Below are 21,840 nucleotides of genomic sequence, written 5' to 3'. Positions count from 1 at the left end.
CATTAACCATTCATCTTGTGCCTATTAACAGCAGCCCACCCTCCCCCCCACTCCCCCGTGTTTCAACCTAGGGTGTTCATTGAAGGCTGTTTGGGGCGAAGGGTTACCCCGCTTCAACCATGGCTATTTATACTAATATGCAGCCGCGTAGTGCCACAGTAATCAGATACAATGAAAAGCAAGTCACCAAAAAGAAAGTAATTGAACCACCATCAGGCCCCCTCAGCAATGCTTCAGTTCCTGATGCTACTGATGTTCCAGACAGAGTTCTCAAATCATACTCAACCGCTGTGCACCACACAGTGGTGGCATTAATGCTCAGAGAATTGAAGCTATAAATGGGTTTGGAAATTCAGTCAATGGAAAGTAAAATCTGACTGGGTGTAAAATAGCTGTCCAATACCATAGGACAGGATCAGACAAATTGATTCCCAAAGATAGAGAAACCATAGAAAAAGATAATGTGAGAGAGGAACGGAGGAAAAATGAGATTGAAAGACAGGGGGCGGGATTCTCAGAGCCTGCGCCAGGTTGGAGAATCGCCAGGGGCGCGGAAATTCCCGCCATCCCGCTCCGACACCGGGCCGACGATTCTCCGGCGACAGAAGAATTGGCGCCAATCGCGCCCACGTGGTCACCGGTCGGGGGCGGCTGAAATAGGCCCCCACGGCGATTCTCCGCTGATGACGGGCCGAACTCCCGCCGAGTTCCACTGAGTCCCGCTGCTGTGGTTCTAACCTGATCCAATCCGGCAGGAGCTTGGACCCGCGGCCGTTGTGGACATCTGGGTGGGGGGACGGGGGGGGATCTGACTCCGGGAGGGGCCTCCACGGGGTCCAGGCCCGCAATCGGGGTACCCGATCAGCGGGCGACCGCGATCTGGAGCGAGCCTACCTTCTTCCGTGCGGCCTGCTGCGAAGTCCCCGACATGTTGCTCCGTGCCGGCGCGGAGACAGCAACCACGCGCATGCGCGGACCTGCGCCAGCCGTGCAGGGCCACCTTTCGGCGCCAGAGCAGGGCGCAGCTCTCCGGCACCGTGCTAGCCCCCTTAAAATCAGTGAATTGCTGGGCCGGGAGGCCCGTTGATGCTGGCTAAACCCACTCCAGGGTTTACGCCGCCGTCAACACTTGGCCGGGATTTCGGAGAATCCCAGCCGGAATAAGTGAAAGACAAACTGAAAAATGGAAAGAATTTTAGAAACAATTAGAGAGTGAGTCATACTGCAGAAAGATACAGACACTTTATTTCAAATGTAGTTATCCATGGCACAGGAGATCAACATTTTCCAAAACAGTTTATCAGTCGGAGTTGATTTTTTAAATTGATATTTGCTCACAAATGTTAAACTGGAACATTTCTGCTATAATTCAAACTTACCTGACCTGGGAGGGCTTAACACTGACATCACTGCAAGGCATTAAATTAACCCAGTCCTTTTATCTTCATGAAGTCAAATATAAGAAAATCAAAAAATAATTGAAAATAAACGAGTATTTAATTTGCCCCCCCCATAACCTCTGCAAATAGAGTTAAACTTCAGTTAAGGTTTGTAATTGGTCAGTCTTGAGTTAATGATAATTGCCCCTTGTCTTCTGACTATACGAGGGTCTTAAGAGCAATCTTATGAAAACAGAAGCCCATTATTACTTACACTTTGGAAGATGTTTTGCCAGGAGGGATGTTGATCTTTCATGTTGCTCTGGTGTCGTCACATGGGGCTCTTTTTCCTCAAAAACAATGAAGTCTTTTAAACTGTCATTTTCCCACTCTGTATCGGAGGTGTTTTCCACTTGGGAGAGAGAAGATTGCCTGGAGTCCTCTTCTGATTCCTGATGATGAGCAAATAGATAGATATCACAATATCTTGGAAATCTAAAGGATGCAACACTTAAACAATAATCAATTTCTATGTAAATCCACCCCATCATTACACTCTATTAATTAGTTTGTACAGGTAAAATCATTGGGATAAAAGTCTTTGAAATATCTTTACGACTCTAAATGAAGCGAAGCAAAACTGGCTATTAATTTAACATAACAACCTAAATGGTTCAGCCTGACCCCAGCTGTATTCACAGTGACACATGAATCCTGTTTAATGTTGGATCTGATAATCGCTCTTTATGCACTTTACAGGAATCACCAGCTTTGATTGTGCTTTCCAGGTTGGCTTTGATCTGCCAGAAGCCACCCAGATTTGCCTTTCTCGACACAGTGGATTGCTGACAAACAAATGCATTGTGATGACTCCCAGAAGTGTGGGCATTTACTTGAATGATGCTGTTTGGCTGGTCACTAATGAGTTGGAGATTGTAGGTGTGGAGATATGTGACAGCATTGCGCAAGCAAGCTCAAAGGGCCAAGGAAGCACAACCTTCCTCCATGGTTCTTCAGGGATTCTGCCTCTATGTAAAATTGCAATGTCATGTCATGCTGCTGCTATCGTCTATGTAGCACGGGAACAAACAATAGCATCTAATACTTAACACCTCGGTTCAGCTGTTTAGCTAATGTCTGCGGGTAGAGTCATAGAATTGCTACAGTGCAGAAGGAGGCCATTCGGTCCATTGAGTCTGTACCAACCCTTTGAATGACTGCACTATCTAGACCCAATCCCCGAACCTATTCCTGCAACCCCACCCTGAGGAGCAATTTAACATGGCCAATCTAACCTGCATATCTTTGGACTGTGAGAGGCATCCGGAGCACCTGGAGGAAACCCACGCAGACACGGGGAGAATGTGCAAACTCCACACGGACAGTCACCCAAAGTCGGAATCAAACCCAGGTCCTTGGCGCTGTGAGGCAGCAGTGCTAACCACCGTGTCACCCCGATGTCCCCAGATTGTAATGGCCCCATGTCAGTCAGAGTGGTGCCTGTGCACTTCCATTTTGGAAAACAAGACCTCTGTCCACACTGTTTACCAAACGAGCGCTGTATTCTCTGGTATAAATTACCAAGCTGGCTGTCAGAAGCTTCCAGTGCAACTTGAGTCGCCTGACATCAATACAAGAAGCAAAGTTAGAGAATTCCCAATGCTCTGTGTTAGATGGAGGAACAAGGCAAAGAAAATGACAACAAATGAGCAAAAGGTTCAAAGGCAGATGGCAAAGCAAAATAATCAAAACATTTTGTTCGTGACTGTGAATTTTTTTTTAACATCTGTGTTTAGTTGAATCGTTGCTCCTTGAATTATCTTCTGTGTTCTCTATTCACCTGGCAATCCTGGGCACATGTATTAAATAGTCTTTGGTTTGGATAAATACATATGAGCAGAAATTATAGAAAATATGTTCTATGATGCTACCTCAAGTATACATCCACCCAAAAATAAACAGGTTTGTTTCTAAAATTTGTTGAAAGGAGGTGTGCAACTCCCACAAAGCTACATCTCATCACTAATTTATCTAAGTGGTGCTGGCCTCTTTTCAAGAAAGACTATCCAGAAAAATTGCCGCTACAGTACTCTGTAAGAAATTGTTATATGTCCTTATTATATGGGTAGCCTCTCTCTCTATAACAGTATATCCAAACTCTATATGCAGGGTCTGTGGCTAGAAAAGCTATTAAAATGCCTGATTTTTTTATCTTCTTAATTGTACAAAGCTCTTGTGAAACTATTGTATTTATAATTATAGGAAATTTTAGGAAAAGTCTAGTGTTCAGAGTATTGTAAAATATGTCTAAGTTACATTTTTAAAATAATTTAATGATCAGCAAGCTAAAGAGACGTATGTTAAGATTTTCATAGCTTCAGAGATTTCCGGGTGCGGGAGACTTCCGGGTGCGGCTATGCTGAGCTAAGTCGCACGTTCGGCAGCTCCCGCCAGAAACTGACTTTTGGGCTCTTTTGAGGGGCCCCAAAGGCAATTGTTCGACGGTTCCCAGTGTGGGAAGGTGACAGTGCGCCTCCCCCAGCACTGTATGGATTGGACCAGGAGTGGAGCGGTCAAGAAAGTGATTTTAGCGCAGCGAAAAGTGCGAGGGAGGAGAAGCAAGATGGCGGAAGGTGGAGACCAAGCAGTGTGGGCGCTATGGTCGCAGGAGCAGCAGGAGTTCCTCAAATGCTGCTTTGCGGAGCTGAAGGCAGAACTGCTAGAGCCGATGAAGGCGTCGATCGACAAGCTGGTGGAGACCCAGAAGGCCCAAGGGGCGGCGATCCGGGAGGTGCGGCAAAAAGCCTCGGAGAATGAGGATGAGATTTTGGGCCTGGCGGTGAAGGTAGAGGCGCACGAGGCGCTGCACAAGAAGTGGCAAGAAATATTTGAGGACATGGAGAATCGGTCGAGGAGGAAGAATCTCCGGATTCTGGGTCTCCCAGAGGGAGAGGAGGGGTCTGATGCCGGGGCATATGTGGTCATGATGCTCGACGCGCTGAGGGGCGCGGGAGCTTTCCCGAGGCCCCTGGAGCTGGAAGGGGCTCATCGAGTCCTGGCGAGGAGGCCCAAGGGCAACGAGCCGCCGTGGGTGGTAATGGTGCGGCACCACTACTTCGAGACGTCGGAGGAGGTGTGGACCTTTATCCAAACTGAAAAGTTGGACTCGAACTGAGGGTTTGATGGGAGGGGGTGCCTAGGGGGGTTACTGTATTTTGGGGGATACTCTGTTCTGTTTTCTTTGGTGCTGGTTGGGGTTGGGCGAAATGGTTCGATGTGGGGGCTGTGTGATGTGGGCGTCGGTGTTGGAAGGGGGTTGGAGGCCCGGGGATGGGGAGTTGAGACAAGGCCGCAAAAAGGGAGCTGTGCCAGAGGGGGCGGGACCGGCTTGGATGGAAAGCGTGAGCTTTTTCCCACGCTGGGGAAGACAGGGGGCAGGGCTGGGGGGGAAGGGCGGTACTGGAGAGGAGCACACACTGATTGCCAGGGGGAGGTGGAGGGATTCTCACACGGGGGGGGGTCGATGGAGTGGCGGGAGTGGCCGGGGTCAGCAGGAGTCAGCTGACATACGGGAGTGCCATGGGGGGAGCAAAACGGCTAGAGGAGGGGGGGGGGAGGAGACTGGGTTGCTGCTGCATTGGCCAAAGGGGAGCTGGAGCTAGGAGAGGGAGTCGGGAGGGGGGTGGGGTGTACGCCGCCTGGGGGAATGGAGGGTGCGGGAGGTGTGGGCACGTGGGTGGCCTAAATAGGGAGATGACTAGTCAGTAGGAGGGGAGGGGGGAGGTTGTGGGGGGAGCCCCCTGACCCGGCTGATAACTTGGAATGTGAGGGGCCTGAACGGGCCAGTCAAGAGGGCCCGGGTGTTCGCGCACCTAAAGGGACTGAAGGCAGATGTGGTCATGGTCCAGGAGACGCATTTGAAGGTGGCATATCAGGTTAGGCTGAGAAAGTGGTGGATAGGGCAGGTTTTCCACTCATGGTTGGATGCGAAGGATAGAGGGGTGGCGATTCTGCTGGGGAAGCGGGTGTCGTTTGAGGCGCTGAACATTGTGGCAGATAATGGATATGTGATGGTGAGTGGTAGGTGGTATTATTTATGATGCCGGATTTATGAAGTGCATGTTGGGTTGGATTCCGGACTTGGAGGCGGGGAGCCTGATAATTGGGGGGGGGGGGGGGTGGCTTCAACATGGTGCTGGACCCAGCACTGTACCGTTCTAGGTCCAGGACGGGTAAGAGGCTGGCTGCGGCCAAGGCGCTTAGGGGGTTTATGGACCAGATGGGGGGAGGGGATTCATGGAGGTTTGCCAGGCCGGTGGCCAGGGAATTTTCCTTTTTTTCCCACGTCCACAAAGCCTACTCCCGGATAGATTTTTCCATCATGAGTAGGGCGCTAATCCCAAGAGTGGAGGGCACGGAATATTTGGCCTTAGCCATTTCAGATCATGCCCCGCATTGGGTGGAACTGGAGCTGGGGGAGGAGAGGGACCAGCACCCGCTGTGGTGCCTCGATGTGGGACTGTTGGCGGATGAGGAGGTGTGCGGGCGGATTTGGGGGTGCATCGAAAGATACTTAGAGGCCAATGACAATGGGGAGGTGCAGGCGGGGGTAGTCTGGGAGGAGTTAAAGGCAGTGGTCAGGGGAGAGAGAGGAGAGAGAGGGAGAGACTGGTGGGGGGTATATTAAGGGTGGACAGGAACTATGCAGAGGCCCCCGAGGAGGGACTACTTCGGGAGCGACGGAAGCTCCAGATGGAATTCGACTTGCTGACTACTGGGAAAGCAGAGGCACAGTGGAGGAAAGCGCAGGGGGCAGCGTATGAGTACGGGGAGAAGGCGAGTCGGATGCTGGCACATCAGCTTCTGAAGAAGGAGGCAGCGAGGGAGATTGGTAGAGTTAGGGATAAAGGGGGGAACACGGTGCGGAGTGCGGTGGGAATAAACAAGGCATTCAGGGACTTCTATGAGGAGCTGTACAGGTCGGAGCCCTGACGGGGGAGGGGGGATGGGCCAATTTCTAGATCGGCTGAGGTTCCCGAGGATGGATGAGGAGCAGGTGGTTGGGCTGGGGGCACCGATTGGGCTGGAGGAGTTGGCTAAGGGACTAGGGAGCATGCAGGAAGGGAAGGCCCTGGGGCCGGATGAGTTCCCGGTAGAATCTTATAGGAAGTACGTGGACCTGCTGGGCCCGCTGCTTGTGAGGACTTTCAATGAGGTGAGGGAGGGGGGGCCTTGCCCCCGACATTGTCCAGGGCGCTGATCTCTTTGATCTTGAAGAGGGACAAGAACCCATTACAGTGTGGATCGTACAGGCCGATCTCGCTCCTTGATGTCGTCGCAAAGTTGCTGGCAAAGGTGCTGGCTACGAGAATTGAGGACTGTGTCCCGGGGTTGATTCATGAGGACCAGACGGGATTTGTGAAGGGTAGGCAGCTGAACACCAATGTGCGGAGGCTTCTTAATGTAATTATGATGCCTTCGGTGGAGGGGGAAGCGGAGGTAGTGGCGGCTATGGACGCGGAGAAAGCCTTCGATAGGGTGGAGTGGGAATATCTTTGGGAGTGGGAGGTTTGGGTTCGGGGAGGGGTTCATCAGTTGGGTTAAGCGAATTTATGAAGCCCCGGTGGCGTGTGTGGCTACGAACCGGCGGAGGTCGGAGTACTTTCGGCTGTACCGGGGGACGAGGCAGGGATGTCCCCTGTCTCCCTTGTTGTTTGCACTGGCAATTGAGCCGCTGGCCATGGCATTGAGGGAGTCCAGGAACTGGAGGGGATGGGTTCGGGGGGAGAGGAACACCGGGTGTCGCTTTATGCCGATGACCTGTTATTGTATGTTGCGGACCCAGTGGAGGGGATGGCAGAGGTCATGCGGATCCGTAGGGAGTTTGGGGACTTTTCGGGGTATAAACTTAACATAGGGAAGAGTGAGCTCTTTGTGGTGCACCCAGGAGACCAGGGAAGGGGGATAGACGAGCTTCCGCTGAAGAGGGTGGAAAGGAGTTTTCAGTACCTAGGGATCTGGGTAGCTAGGAGTTGGGGGGCCCTGCACAAGCTCAATTTGACGCGGTTGGTGGAGCAGATGGAGGAGGAGTTTAAAAGATGGGATATGTTGCCACTCTCACTGGCGGGTCGGGTGCAGTCGTTGCCGAATCTATGTGGCTACTACTGGGCAGCCAATGTGCCGATGATCTGTAAGTGGGTAATGGAAGGGGAGGGGGCGGCATGGAAGAGGCTAGAGATGGCGTCCTGTGTGGGCACGAGTCTGAGGACGCTGGTGATGGCACCGTTGCTGCTCCCGCCGACAAGGTACACCATGAGTCCAGTGGTGGCGGCGACTCTGAAGATTTGGGGGCAGTGGAGGCGTCATAGGGTGAGGTGGGGGCCTCGGTTTGGTCCCCGATTCGAGAGAACCATTGGTTCGTCCCAGGAAGGATGGATGGGGGGTTTCTGAGCTGGCATCGGGCAGGGATTAAAAGAATGGGGGACCTGTTCATTGATGGGTCGTTTGCGAGCCTAGGGGCGCTGGAGGAGAAGTTTGGGCTATCCCCGGGAAACGCTTTCAGGTACATGCAAGTGAGGGCGTTTGTGAGGCGGCAGGTGAGGGAATTCCCGCTGCTTCCAGCATGCAGGATTCAGGACAGGGTAATCTCGGGCGTATGGGGTGGAGAAGGCAAGGTCTCGGCGATTTACCAGGAGCTGCAAGAAGAGGAGGAGACCTCGGTGGAGGAACTAAAGGGCAAATGGGAGGAGGAACTCGGGGAGGAGATAGATGAGGGTCTGTGGGCTGATGCCCTGAGTAGGGTTAATTCTTCCTCCTCTTGCGCCAGGCTCAGTCTGATACAGTTTAAAGTTGTTCACAGAGCGCATGACAGGGACGAGGTTGAGTAGGTTCTTTGGGGTGGAGGACAGATGTGTGAGGTGCTCGGGGAGCCCAGCAAATCACGTCCATATGTTCTGGTCGTGCCCGGCGCTGGATGGGTTTTGGAGGGGCTTTGCGAGGACTATGTTCAAGATGGTGAACGCCCGGGTCAAGCCGAGCTGGGGAGTATCATTATTTGGGGTATCGGACGAGCCGGGAGTGCAGGAGGCGAAAGAGGCCAGTATTCTGGCCTTTGCGTCCCTGGTAGCCCGGCGGAGGATTTTGTTACTGTGGAAGGATGCGAAGCCCCCTAGCGTGGAAGCGTGGATTAATGACATGGCAGGGATCATCAAGCTGGAGAGGATAAAGTTTGCCTTGCGAGGGTCTGCGCAGGGGTTCCTCAGGCGGTGGCAACCGTTCCTAGACTATCTCGCGGAGCATTAGGAGGAGGTCAGCAGCAGCAGCAAACCCGGGGTGGGCGGGTTCTTTTGGGGTGGCGTTTGGGTGAAGGTGGGGGGTGTCCCTATTTGTGTTTTTATTGTTATATGGGGGATTATGGTAGTTTGGGGAAATTCTACGTATAATTCTTGCGGGTTGTGTTCTTATGTTCTTGTTTCTTTTTTCTGTAGGGCGGGGGTTTGTTGAAAATCTGTTGAAAATTTGAATAAAGATAATTTTTTTTTAAAGATTTTCATAGCTTCACAGACATTTTTTCAGTGTTCACACTATCAGACACTGATGGTAAAAATGTGTTGCAGTTAATTAGAGAAAACAATGGGTGGTGTTATGGGCCAGGGTTTAGAGAACACCAAAGTATATCATGGAGTTCACCTGACCCACAACTTTTAATAGAATTTGGTTATGGGGAGCACAAGGACCCACTTTCCAGGTGTGATGCAACAGAGACCTTAAGTATTTTAAAACAAAACAATGTTATTTCTATGAATCCATTTTATAAACACACAGTAAACAGTTTATCAACTACCAACACAAATAATCACCACAGATACAATACTCTATGGGTAACCCCTAATAACTTTCCTAACAGCATCCATAAGTCAAATCTTTTTTAAAAAAACAGTAAGTTTGAATTCTCTACAGAACGCAGTTATCACTTTTAAATTATCAAGTGATCTGAAGACATTCTTTAGCATGCAGAGAGAGATCAAAATACACCTTCTTGATTGAAATGCAGCTCCCAACTGAAAACGAAGCCAAAAACTTAACCAAAAAACAGCTGACAGCTGAAAACGAAAGTAAAAGCCAGAAATACAGCTCAGCTCCACCCACACAATGACATCACTGCAGCTATTTGATAAACACGCTTTTCATAAAGGGACACTCACATGACAGTGGGATATAACGGCTGGTCACGCCGACTTGAAATTCCGATCTCTTGCCGGCGCACGGGTTTCCCAGCAGCGAGGGATGCTGTCAACAGGAAATCCCGTTGACAATGGTGGGACCGGTAGATCCCATTGGTCACCGCAAGACACGTGGCAGGGTGGTAGGTAAATCCCGCCTAATGTATAATAAACTTTGAATGTAGTACAGTAAAGATTTCCAGCTATCTCATTTTTCTTTTTCTTTAACATTACCCACTAACATTTGTCGAGTTAATCACCCTGGGATAACACGGACTGCAACTGTACTTGAAAGTAGACTCCAAACTTTGATGTTCATTCAATACGCTTTATTGAACTTGTTACGCAGTGAACACAGTTCGCTGTGGGTTTGATACTCTACTAATCTAAGCGTGCTTACTATAACTAACTAGACCAGACTAGCTCTGAGCCACATGTAGAAGGTGCTAACTGATATGTACACCCTGACTGTCACTACAGTTGTCACCAGTGGAAAGAGGCAGAGTGCTGATGCCTCATGTGTTTTATAGTGGGAAACCACCTTCTAGTGTTCTGCCTGGTGATTAGTTGTGTTCTGTCCTGTGTGTTGATTGGCTGTACTGGGTGTTGGTCACTGCCTGTCTGTATCTCATTATGTGCATATCATGACATTTACATACCATCAATGTACTGAATATCCCAAAGTCAATTCATATTTCTGCATCTATGTACCTATGACGAATGTGGTATAAAATAGTTACTTTAAAGATATTAGTTACTGTAATGTAGATATAGGCCGGTCTAATTCATGTTAGTTCACAGACAAAGGATTTCAGAGAGCATGGCAAAGGAGGGGGGGGGGGGTGTTTAGAGAATGAGGAGAAAAGGATGCTGGGTAAAAAGAGGCCGGAGAAAGGAATGAGAAGTGAGCCAATTAGGATGTATGGCCAGGTCAGGAGGGGTATAGGATGACGTATGGGAATCGTGTATGTGAAACCTGATGCCATTTGAATGTGTTGGTAGAGATTTCTTTGTTCTACAGAATCACTCGATTCTGGAGAGCTAGGAGACTAGTTGTGTCCTGGGTTTCTGTGAAACGAGTCAGATTTGCAAGTCGAATAAAAATAACGAATGCTATGCCTACAAATCCATCTCGAGTTTTATTGAGGCCAGACTGACGGGTAAAGAATTTATTAATTTCTCACCTATATCTCTATACATCACATAGACTTGAGTGCTTAATGAAGGTGGACCACCATCACCTTCTCAAGGGGGCTGTGCAATAAATCTTGGCTTTGCCAGGTCTGCATCCCATGATAGAATAAAAAGTTATGCATTTGGAGAGTGGACACTAAGCCAGAGCAGAAAATACTAGAATTGGTGGCCAAAAGCTTGGTTGAAGAATGAGTTTTCAGGAAGCTCAGAAAGAACAAAGAACAAAGGAAATTCCAGCACAGGAACAGGCCCTTCGGCCCTCCCAGCCAGTGCCGATCTACATCTTTTATCTAAACCTTTTTTCAAGCATTTTCCAAGCATCTACTTCCCTCTGTTCCCCGCTCGTTCATATAGCTGATTAGATGCATCTTAAATGATGCTATCGTGCCCGCCTCTACCACCTCCGCTGGCAAAGCGTTCCAGGCACCCACCACCCTCTGCGTAAAAAACTTTCCACGCACATCTCCCTTAAACTTTCCCCCTCTCACCTTGAAATCGTGACCCCTCGTAATTGACACCCCCACTCTTGGAAAAAGCTTGTTGCTATCCACCCTGTCCACACCTCTCATAATTTTGTAGACCTCAATCAGGTCCCCCCTCAACCTCCGTCTTTCCAACGAAAACAATCCTAATCTACTCAACCTTTCTTCATAGCTAGCACCCTCCATACCAGGCAACATCCTGGTGAACCTCCTCCACACCCTCTCTAAAGCATCCACATCCTTCAGGTAATGTGGCGACCAGAACTGCACGCAGTATTCCAAATGTGGCCGAATCAAAGTCCTACACAACTGTAACATGACCTGCCGATTCTTGTACTCAATACCCCGCCCAATGAAGGCAAGCATGCTGTATGCCTTCTTGACCACTCTATTGACCTGCATTGCCACCTTCAGGGTACAATGGACCTGAACTCCCAGATCTCTCTGTACATCAATTTTCCCCAGGACTCTTCCATTGACCGTATAGTCCGCTCTTGAATTGGATCTTCCAAAATGCATCACCTCGCATTTGCCTGGATTGAACTCCATCTGCCATTTCTCTGCCCAACTCTCCAATCTATCTATATTTTGCTGTATTCTCTGACAGTCCCCCTCACTATCTGCAACTCCACCAATCTTAGTATCATCTGCAAACTTGCTAATCAGACCACCTATACCTTCACCCAGATCATTTATATACATCACAAACAACAGTGGTCAGAGCACGGATCCCTGTGGAACACCACTAGTCACCCTTCTCCATTTTGAGACACTCCCTTCCACCACTACTCTCTGTCTCCTGTTGCCCAGCCAGTTCTTTATCCATCTAGCTACTACACCCTGAACCTCATGCGACTTCACTTTTTCCATCAGCCTGCCATGGGAAACTTTATCAAACGCCTTACTGAAGTCCATGTATATGACATCTACATCCTTTCCCTCATCAATTAACTTTGTCACTTCCTCAAAGAATTCTATTGTGTGTAAGACATGACGTTCCCTGCACAAAACCATGCTGCCTATCACTGTTAAGTCTATTTTCTTCCAAATGTGAATAGGTCCCATCCCTCAGTATCTTCTCCAACAGTTTGCCTACCACTGACGTCAAGCTCACAGGTCTATAATTCCCTGGATTAACCCTGCTACCCTTCTTAAACAAAGGGACAACATTAGCAATTCTCCAGTCCTCCGGGACCTCACCTGTGCTCAAGGATGCTGCAAAGATATCTGTTAAGGCCCCAGCTATTTTGTCCCTCGCTTCCCTCAGTAACCTGGGATGGATCCCAGCCGGACCTGGGGACTTGTCCACCTTAATGCCTTTTAGAATACCCAAAACCTCCCCCTTCCTTATGCCGACTTGACCTAGAGTATTTAAACATCCATCCCTAACCTCAACATCCGTCCTGTCCCTCTCCTTGGTGAATACCGATGCAAAGTACTCATTAAGAATCTCACCCATTTCCTCTGACTCCACGCATAAATTCCCTCTTTTGTCTTTGAGTGGGCCAATCCTTTCTCGAGTTACCCTCTTGCTCCTTATATACGAATAAAAGGCTTTGGGATTTTCCTTAACCCTGTGAGCCAAAGATATTTCATGACCCCTTTTAGCCCTCTTTCATGCGCGTTTGAGATTTGTCCTACTTTCCCGATATTCCTCCAAAGCTTCATCAGTTTAAGTCGCCTAGATCTTACGTATGCTTTGTTTTTCATCTTAGCTAGTCTCACAATTCCACCCGCCATCCAATGTTCCCTAATCTTGCCATTTCTATCCCTCATTTTCACAGGGACATGTCTGTCCTGCACTCTAATCAGCCTTTCCTTAAAAGACTCCCACATTTCAAATGTGGATTTACCCTTAAACAGCTACTGCCAAACCACATTTCCCCAATTTAGCACTCTTCCTTCAGGACCACTCACGTCTTTGTCCATGAGTATTCTAAAACTTACGGAATTGTGATCGCTATTCCCAAAGTAATCACCGACTGAAACTTCAACCACCTGGCCGGGATCATTCCCCAATACCAGGTCCAGTAAGGCCCCTTCCCAAGTCGGACTATTTACATGCTGCTCTAAAAAGCTTTCCTGGATGCTCCTTGCAAATTCTGCTCCATCTACGCCTCCAACACTACATGAGTACCATTCAATGTTGGGGAAGTTAAAATCTCCCATCACAACCACCCTATTGCTCCTACATTTTTCTGTAATCTGTCTACATATTTGTACCTCTCCTTCACGCTCGCTTTTGGGAGGCCTGTAGTAAAGTCCCAACAATATTACTCCACCCTTCCTATTTCTTAGCTCTACCAATATTGCCTCAGTGCTCGAATCCTCCAGTTACCTCCTTTATCACAGCTGTGATATCATCTCTGACCAGGAATGCAACTCCTCCATCCCTTTAACTTCCCCTTCAATCCCTCCTGAAGCATCTATACCCTGGGATATTTAGTTGCCAATCTTGCCCTTGCCTCAACCAAGTCTCAGTAATACCAATAACATCATATTCCCAGGTACTAATCCAAGCCCTAGGTTCATCTGCCTTACCTGCTACACTTCTCGCATTGAAACAAATGCACCTCAGACCACCTGTCCCTTTGCGTTCATCATCTCGTCCCTGTCTACTCTTCCCCTTAGTCACAATGAGTTTATTGTCTAGTACCTTACTGGCTTTAGTTGCTGCCTCTTTACTGACCTCTAACTTCCTAATCTGGTTCCCATCCCCTGCCACATTAGTTTAAAACCTCCCCAACAATGTTAGCAAAAGCACCCCCTAGGGCATTGGTTCCAGACCTGCCCAGGTGTAGACCATCCGATTTGTAATGGTCCCACCGCCTCCAGAACCGGTTCCAATGTCCCAAAAATCTGAACCCCTCTCTCCTGCACCATCTCTCAAGCCACGTATTCATTCTGACTATTCTTGAATTTCTACTCTGACTGTCTCGTGGCACTGGTAGCAAACCTGAGATTACTACCTTTGAGTTCCTACTTTTTAAACTTATCTCCTAACTCCCTAAATTCTGATTGTAGGACCTCATCCCATTTTCTACCTATATCGTTGGTGCCTATATGCACCACGACAACTGGCTGTTCACCCTCCCCCTTCAGTATGTCCTGCAGCCGATCTGAGACATCCCTGACCCGTGCACCCGGGAGGCATCATACCATTTGGGAGTCTCGTTTTTGACCACAGAAACGCCTGTCTACTCCCCTTTCGATTGAATCCCCTATGACTATAGCCCTCCCCTTTCGATTGAATCCCCTATGACTATAGCCCTGCCAGTCTTTTTCCCTGGGAAAGAGAGCTGGAAGTATTTAAGGAGAAAACTTTACAGTGTAGAAACCAGGGGCAGGATTCTCCGGTCCGCCAGCCGCATGTTTCTGGGCCGCGCGCCGTTCGCTGGTGGTGGGATTCTATCTTCCTGTTGATAGTCAATGGGATTTCCCATTGTGACCACCCCAAGAGGCTGGGCAGCTGGTGGGAAGATTGAATCATAACTACCGGAGAATTCCGGCCCAGGATGATGAAGACTCTACCTCCACTACAGCAGCAAAGAGCCGAAGGCAAAGGACAATTACGGGCAAAGCATTGGCTAGCCTGCCCGCCCTTGCATCAATTAAGGCCTTATGTGACCAATTACTGACCGTTGAAGGGCCTTTTCCAGCTTAACTTTAATTTTCAGCCAGATGCCTTCAACAGCTGCGCCCTTTTAACAATGGCAGCCTCTGCGGGGTCTCCTTCACCATCCCCCGCCTCTCTACCAACATCTCACCCCCTGCTGCCCACTCTCCTGGCACTCACATCCCCTCACTACTCGGAGACCCCCAAACCTACCTGCTCCTGGATTCCCGAGATTTAGGCTCTGCGGAATGCTGGGGGAAACCCTGCCATTTTAAAAATCATGGCCATGTAGATGAAAGCACATGGGGCTGGATTCTCCGCTGTCGGGATTTTCCGTTGTGCCGGCAGCGCACCCACACCCGGGAATTTCCCGACGGCGGGGGATTGCCCACATTGGAAACCCCATGGGCCAGCTAGCGGGACAGCGAATCTCGACGCCAGCGGGGTGGAAATCTGGGGCGGAGAGATGGAGAATCCCGCCCATGATTCCTGAATGGGGAGGATATGGGACTTGAAGCACAGCTTGGAGTTGAACAGAACTTAAATGCTGCAAAGTCTGGTTCAACTTGAAACTGTGAAGAGAGGGCAGAATCTCTGACAAGGGAATAAAGTACGTTCATGAGTCTTTATAAATTTTGGAGGAAACAAACCTCAAATAACTCACTGCTGGTTGTGCAATGAGGCTGTTTCTTCTTTGACAACCGTTCAAGCTCCATCTGCCGTTTCCTCTTTCGAGCAATTGCTAGTTCTTTCTCTGTTTGAGAGACATCTTCATTTTTTACACAGAAATTAACAGCAGACGATTTCTCCTCCTCACTGCCTTCATCCACATCTTGTATATGAATACGACGTGAATTGCCTTTTATCTTCCTGACCGGTGGATTATCAAATGATTCTGAACTGCTGTCACTGTCTGTCAAGAGGGTGCTCAAACAGAAGCGTTTCCTTCGAATAACATTATCCTCATCCGAGCTCCCTGCTTTATTGGCATTGTTCTGAATTTCTTCATCATCCGAGGTACCGCTGCTTTGTTCTTCACTCTCCTCACAAGCAGATTCCTCTTCCTCATCTGTGTCACACAAAAGAGAAATTGAGTCCATCCGTGTGCGCCTTCGATCAATCCGTGCTTTTGGTAAACATTGTGGTGTGCTTGTTCTTGCTCTTGTTTTGTATCGAACGACTGTTGTCGCCATTGTTTCTGTTTGGGAAAAAAACAGAAAATGTTTGAAATTATAAAACTGTTAACATCCAGCTTCCACATGCATGTCCTACTGCATAATATCACGGTTTTCCAATCACACATTGACAATAAGCTCAAAATAAAACCACAGCAATTATTATAAATATCTAGGAGTTAAGTGGTTTAACCTCCTCTTTTTCTCCACAAAAACCTCTAAACTGCTATTGATGTGGTCATCAGCTGTCAATCAGAGTTAGATGGTTAATTTCACAGCAGGCTACTTGAGATCCATTCAAGCGAAAAGGAAATGAAAATAAACAATCCAGACTTCTGGCTGTCTGGAAGCTGTCAATAATAGGCTACTAAAAGCTATTTATCTTCGAAGTGAATAGAAGCCTTCCAGGTCAAAGGACCTAAGGGGGTTTAAAGCCTTGTGATATGGTTTTGGCTTTCAATCAAGTTATACCTGCTGATTTCTACACATCTGTGTGAGGCAGCAGGTGTAAGGCACATGTGAGTGAAAAAGCAGTGTTTTCTTTCCACTGTTTCTGCCTTGACTGCTCTTTAGTTTCCAGGCTCAGGTTACTGATGGGGAGGGGAGGGTATTCTGCTATGGGGGGGGGTGGGGGGTCTCTGCTTGGGGGGGGGGGGGGGCGGGGGCCTGACAGAGCGGATTCGCTTCTATGAGGGGGTTCTCTCCAATAAGGAGGGATCTCTGCTACGGAGGGGTTCTCTGCTATGGGGAGATCTTTGTAATGGGGGGGGGATCTCTAGTGGGGGAGTCTGGTGGGCGTCTCTGGTGAGGGGTCATGGGTGGGGGTCCGGGTCAACCTCATGCGTGCTTTCTGTGTGGGGGTGTGGTGACCCAAAATTCCCATGGTTGAGGGGTGGGAGGAGGCCCCTACTTGTCAGGGGGTGGCAGGATCAGGTTTTGCGTTGCGGGAGGGAGGGGGGGCCGGCAGCAGGACCTCGATATCAGGCCGCCTGTTCAAAACGGTGGCCCAATAACATGATTCACGATGGAATCATTTGCAATCTCTGCCATGCATGAATTTGCATGGCAAGCTAACGGAATCGCTCCTGGGCACCACTCCCAGCACCAGCGTGAAACTGAAGCAATTCAACTCCGGCGGGAGAACATAGTCTCCCGAACAGAAAATCCAGCCCCAAATTTCAAAACTTTGATTTCTGTTCATTTCCCTTTGGTATATTTTAATACCTTTTTAAAATGTGTCTATACAATAAGGAGATTGTCTTGCTCCTCCCAACCAGAATGCTGTTTCTTTCCAGGTCTAGAAGGCGCAGGAAATTTCAAACTGCAGATGGCGACATACCTCTGGGATAAAGGCCTTTCATCGAGGTGTCGTCCTTCTGGAGGAGCACCGCCCCAATGCCGTCCTGGCTGGCATCTGTGGAGATTTTAGTCTCCCTTGCTGGGTCAAAAAAAGCTAGAACAGGCACGGTGGTTAGCTTAGCTTTCAACTCAAGCCACTCTGCTTGATGTGCGGGTAACCACTGGAAAGTGGTGGACTTATTCACCAGGTGCCTGAGGGCCGTGGTGTGTGACCACGAGGTTGGGAATGAACTTCCCCCAAAAATGTACCATCCCCAGGAAGCGGAGGACCGCCTTCTTGTCCTCTGGGGTCTTCATTGTGTTGATGGCCTTGACTTTGTCTGAGTCTGGTTGCACGCTCTGCTGGGAGATCTGATCACCCAGAAACTTAATTGACGACATGCCAAAGGAGTATTTGGTTTTATTTCATTTCAGGCCGTTGGCATGTATGCGCCTGAAGACTTGTTGCAGACGAGAAATATGTTCCTCCGGGGTTGTGGACCATATGATGACGTCGTCAACATAAACCCGCACACCGTCAATGCCCTCTAGCATTTGCTCCATTATTCGATGAAAGATTTTGGAGGCCGAAACAATACCAAACAGCATGCGATTGTAGCAATATCTTCCGAAGGGTGTATTAAATGTGCAGAGCTTCCTGCTGGACTCGTCCAGTTGTATCTGCCAGAAGCCACGTGATGCATCCAGCTTTGTAAAGAATTTGGCATGTGCCATCTCACTCGTCAGCTCCTCCTGCTTTGGGATTGGGTAGTGTTCCCTCATAATGTTGCGGTTCAGATCCTTGGGATCGATACAAATGCGCAGTTCTCCAGAGGGCTTCTTGACATAGACCATCGAGCTGACCCAGTCAGTTGGTTCCATCACCTTGGATATTATTCCCTAATCTTGGAGCGCCTGCAGCTGCGCCTTTAGACGGTCTTTTAGGGGCATAGGTGTGGCATCAGGCCTGAGCAGAATTTTATAGCGGTAGGGCAACGTACCCATCCCACTGAACACATCCGGGTATTGCAATAGTAGCTCCTCAATGTCGGCCTGAACAGTGCTGTTGGCAGAGGACATGGCATGTACTCGCTGGACGAGATGGAGTAGCTTGCATGCCTGGACACCAAGCAGGGAAGCCTTGCCGGGCTTGACGATCTCAAACTGCAAAGTGGCCTTGTTAGATACATGCAGGTGACAGGACCCAACACAGTGATGGCATTTCCACTGTAGTCGAGCAACTGGCAGGCCGACGGATGAATTTTTGGCTGCCTTTGGATCCGAGCAAGATCTGCTTGGGATATTAGACTGGCCGCAGCACCGGTGTCCAGCTTGAACCGGATGTTACAATGGTTGACTTGTACTGCTGCACGCCACACGTCCGCAGAATCCACCTTGAGGATGGGTGTGTATGTTGCTGAATGCGAGGAGGCCTTGTCATGCATGGTGATGATGCCCACTCGATATGGGGATTCCGGGCAGTCGTCCTCTGGATCCATGGCGCGATCAGGTTCCAAATCCAGCAGCCCTTGCTGTACACTTCGAACACGTCTGCGTTGGAACTGGGATTGCTGACCCCCTATCGGAGGTGCAGACCTGCACAAAGCCGCATAATGGCCAAGCTTCTTGCAGTTGAGACATCGCCTACCTCTTGCAGGGCATTGCCGCTTTAAATGGGCCGTACCAGCCTCCCCGAACAGTCGCCGGAATGTGGCGACTAGGGGCTTTTCACAGTAACTTCATTGAAGCCTACTCGTGACAATAAGCGATTTTCATTCATTCATTTCATTTCATGGGCGGTGCCGCAGTTGGGTGCGTCGTCGCACATGCGCAGTGCGGTCAGCCGCCGCTCGCACCTGCGCAGTGTAGTCTTCGGCTGCTTCGTTCTCCCTACCGTGGTGCGCATGCGTGGGACCCCTGGAAAAGCGTGCAAAATGGCCGCCTTCATCGATGCTCAGGCGGCACATTCGGGCGATGGCCTGTACACTCTCAGCCTCGTGGGAGGCAAGTTGGTCCTGTTCTGCCGACTTCAGGCGGGAATAGCGATTTTTCGCCTGTTCGTGGACTTTGGCAGGGTCATATTTTTTATTTTTAGTAGCTGCTCCCGCAGGGCGCGGAGTGGACGCCAAACACGATCTGATCCCTGATGAGGGAGTCAGCGGTGTCACCGTAGTTGCAGGATTGCACTAGAATGCGAAGATTAGTGAGAAAAGACTGGAAAAGCTCATCCTTACCCTGAAGGCACTGCCATAAGGCTCGAAGCTTTCGTTCATCTCAACCTCACAGTGACTGTTGAATTTGGCTAAGACGGTCTGGAACTTGGTCTTGTGCTCACTTTCAGCAAAAGTGAGCGAATTGAAGATTTGGATGGCCTGGTCCCCCGCAGTCGACAGTAACAGCGTGATTTTTCGGGCATCGGATGCACTTTCGAGGCCCGAGGCCGCAAGGTATAGACTGAATTTCTGCTTGATGACCCGCCAGTTGGCGCCAAGGTTCCCGGAGATCCGGAGCTGTGGAGATGCCTGGATCTTTTCCATGCTGCTGGAAGGCAGTTGCTGGTTGTCAGTGAATTTTCGAAGGTAAATTACTTAGAAGCAGTAGCCACTCCTGGTATCATGTCATGTTATTCACCCTGAGGTAACACGGACTGCAACACGATGCTGTTAAATGATCAAGCATACACCAAACGTAGGCGCTGGTTCAATAAGATTTATTGAACTTCAGTAACGAAGCACACAGATGCCTGTGGGTTGACTCTCTACTACTCTAAGTAAACTAACATTAACTATCTTGACCAGGCTAGCTCTGATCCACATGTAGAAGGTGCTGAATGATTTGTACAACCTGACTGTCACGACAGTTGTCACCAGTGGAAAGAGGCAGAGTGCTGATGTCTCGTTGGAAGCCCCCCTCTGGTGTTCTGTCTGGTGATTGATCGTGTTCTGTTCTGTATGTTGATTGGCTCACCTGGGTGTCTGCCACTGCCTGCTTTTACCTCATGATGTGCATGGGTGCATATTATAACAACCGGTTTATCTGTTTGGTGGTGTTGGTAAGGAACTCCACTGCTCTTCTTAAAAAGTGTCACACAATATTTTATGCCCTCTTGAACAAACAGATGGCCCTTGGCTTAATTCCTCATCTGAAAGACTGTACCTCCAATTAAGAGCAGTCTGTCAATGTTGCACTGTGCTGTCAGCCTAGATTACAGGTTGCAATCCTGAAGTGTGGTCACAAATGAAAAGGCCACAGTGCTCTCACTGATTGTCACAATACTCCTGTGCCCACTCTACAGGACGGCATAGTTTGCCCTCTCCTGGGAATTCTGCAGTAATAGGAAAAGGCAGTAAACAGCAAAATGGACTTCTACCACTTTTCCTACTCTTGTACCAAGGATGATCTCTGAGGACAAGTATTGAGAGAATCGGCTTTAGTGCAGCATTGTCGTTTTGCACAATAGCGTCACACCGCAGGAAAATTGGTACAATTTGTTCACTGATCTCACTTTTAATTATTTGACAGTGAATTTTCGATTTTGTTTAAAACAATCCAAGTAGTAGCTGTGCCATTGGTTGCTGGGTGGCAACAGACCCCAATTTGAGATTGAGGTGGGTGCAGACACCCATGTTAAATGTCTATGAACAAACTAGACAGCCCTTACAGACTGTGGGGAGGGGGGTGGGGGTTGCATTTGTCATTTCTGCTGAGCCAGGAAGTCATGTCAATGACTCTGGCCCCGCCCCCAGTGGGATGTAGCAATTCTGGCGCTGCCCTGGGATTGGCTGGCGGGCCCTGGCGCTTTAGAAACTCACAGAGCAGCTCAATCCAGAAACCCTTTGGAAAAGCAAAAGGGGGAGAACAGGGGTGATCATCTTGCAAAATGTTCTCTTTAATTGATCCACGGAAATCTACAAGCAATAAGTAATCCTTGAACTCACCAGACCAATATCCCCCTCCAGCAGCGGCTCCTCAGATTTCACTTTATTAAAGAAGGGTTTTGGCTTTTCTGTCGTTCAAATACCCCAAAACATTTCCGTTTCGGCGTCTTGTTTTGGATCAGTGTTTGCGCCGTTTGCGTTCTCAAAACCAAACCGCCTTTCGTCATGGGTTCAAACACGCCCAGTTGTTTTTTTTAAGCTTCAGAGGCGGGACGGGGTTCAAATTAAATAATCATACAATGAAACTAAAGTGCCGCCTGGCGAGTATCTGAACGGTGGGGAACTGAGGTCGCCTCTAAAATGGAAGCACCCATCAGCAAAATGACCATTGACAGCTTTCCGTGTAAAAGTGAAAGTAAAATCGCTTGGCTCCAATTGATCCCCTGAAACAGCGTTTGTAGACCCGAGTGATATGCTAATTCCACCTCAAATTAGATTCATTAAATAAAAGCCGAGTAAATGTGGCAGAGAAGGATTTTCAGCAGTGTAATGACTT

General features: G+C 49.0%; 1 protein-coding gene across 2 annotated transcripts in view; it reads right to left on the bottom strand.

Annotated features, from left to right (window-relative positions):
• Window positions 1-21,571, bottom strand: part of ccdc82 (coiled-coil domain containing 82) — a 142,891-nt gene extending 121,320 nt beyond the window's left edge. The window contains exons 1-3 of one of the 2 annotated variants that reach the window (XM_072476387.1): window positions 21,345-21,571; window positions 15,544-16,091; window positions 1,654-1,831 (exon numbers count right to left, since the gene is read on the bottom strand). In XM_072476387.1, coding sequence (XP_072332488.1) covers window positions 1,654-1,831; window positions 15,544-16,086 — 721 coding nt within the window. In that variant the 5' untranslated portion in view covers window positions 16,087-16,091; window positions 21,345-21,571. The remainder of the gene's footprint in view (window positions 1-1,653; window positions 1,832-15,543; window positions 16,092-21,344) is intronic. The other variant, XM_072476386.1, reaches the window with a different exon arrangement.
• Window positions 21,572-21,840: the final 269 nt, after the last annotated feature.

The sequence above is a fragment of the Scyliorhinus torazame genome, chromosome 15, assembly GCF_047496885.1.
Source record: "Scyliorhinus torazame isolate Kashiwa2021f chromosome 15, sScyTor2.1, whole genome shotgun sequence".
Taxonomy (NCBI): Eukaryota; Metazoa; Chordata; class Chondrichthyes; order Carcharhiniformes; family Scyliorhinidae; genus Scyliorhinus; species Scyliorhinus torazame.
This window is presented reverse-complemented; position numbering and strand designations above follow the sequence as displayed.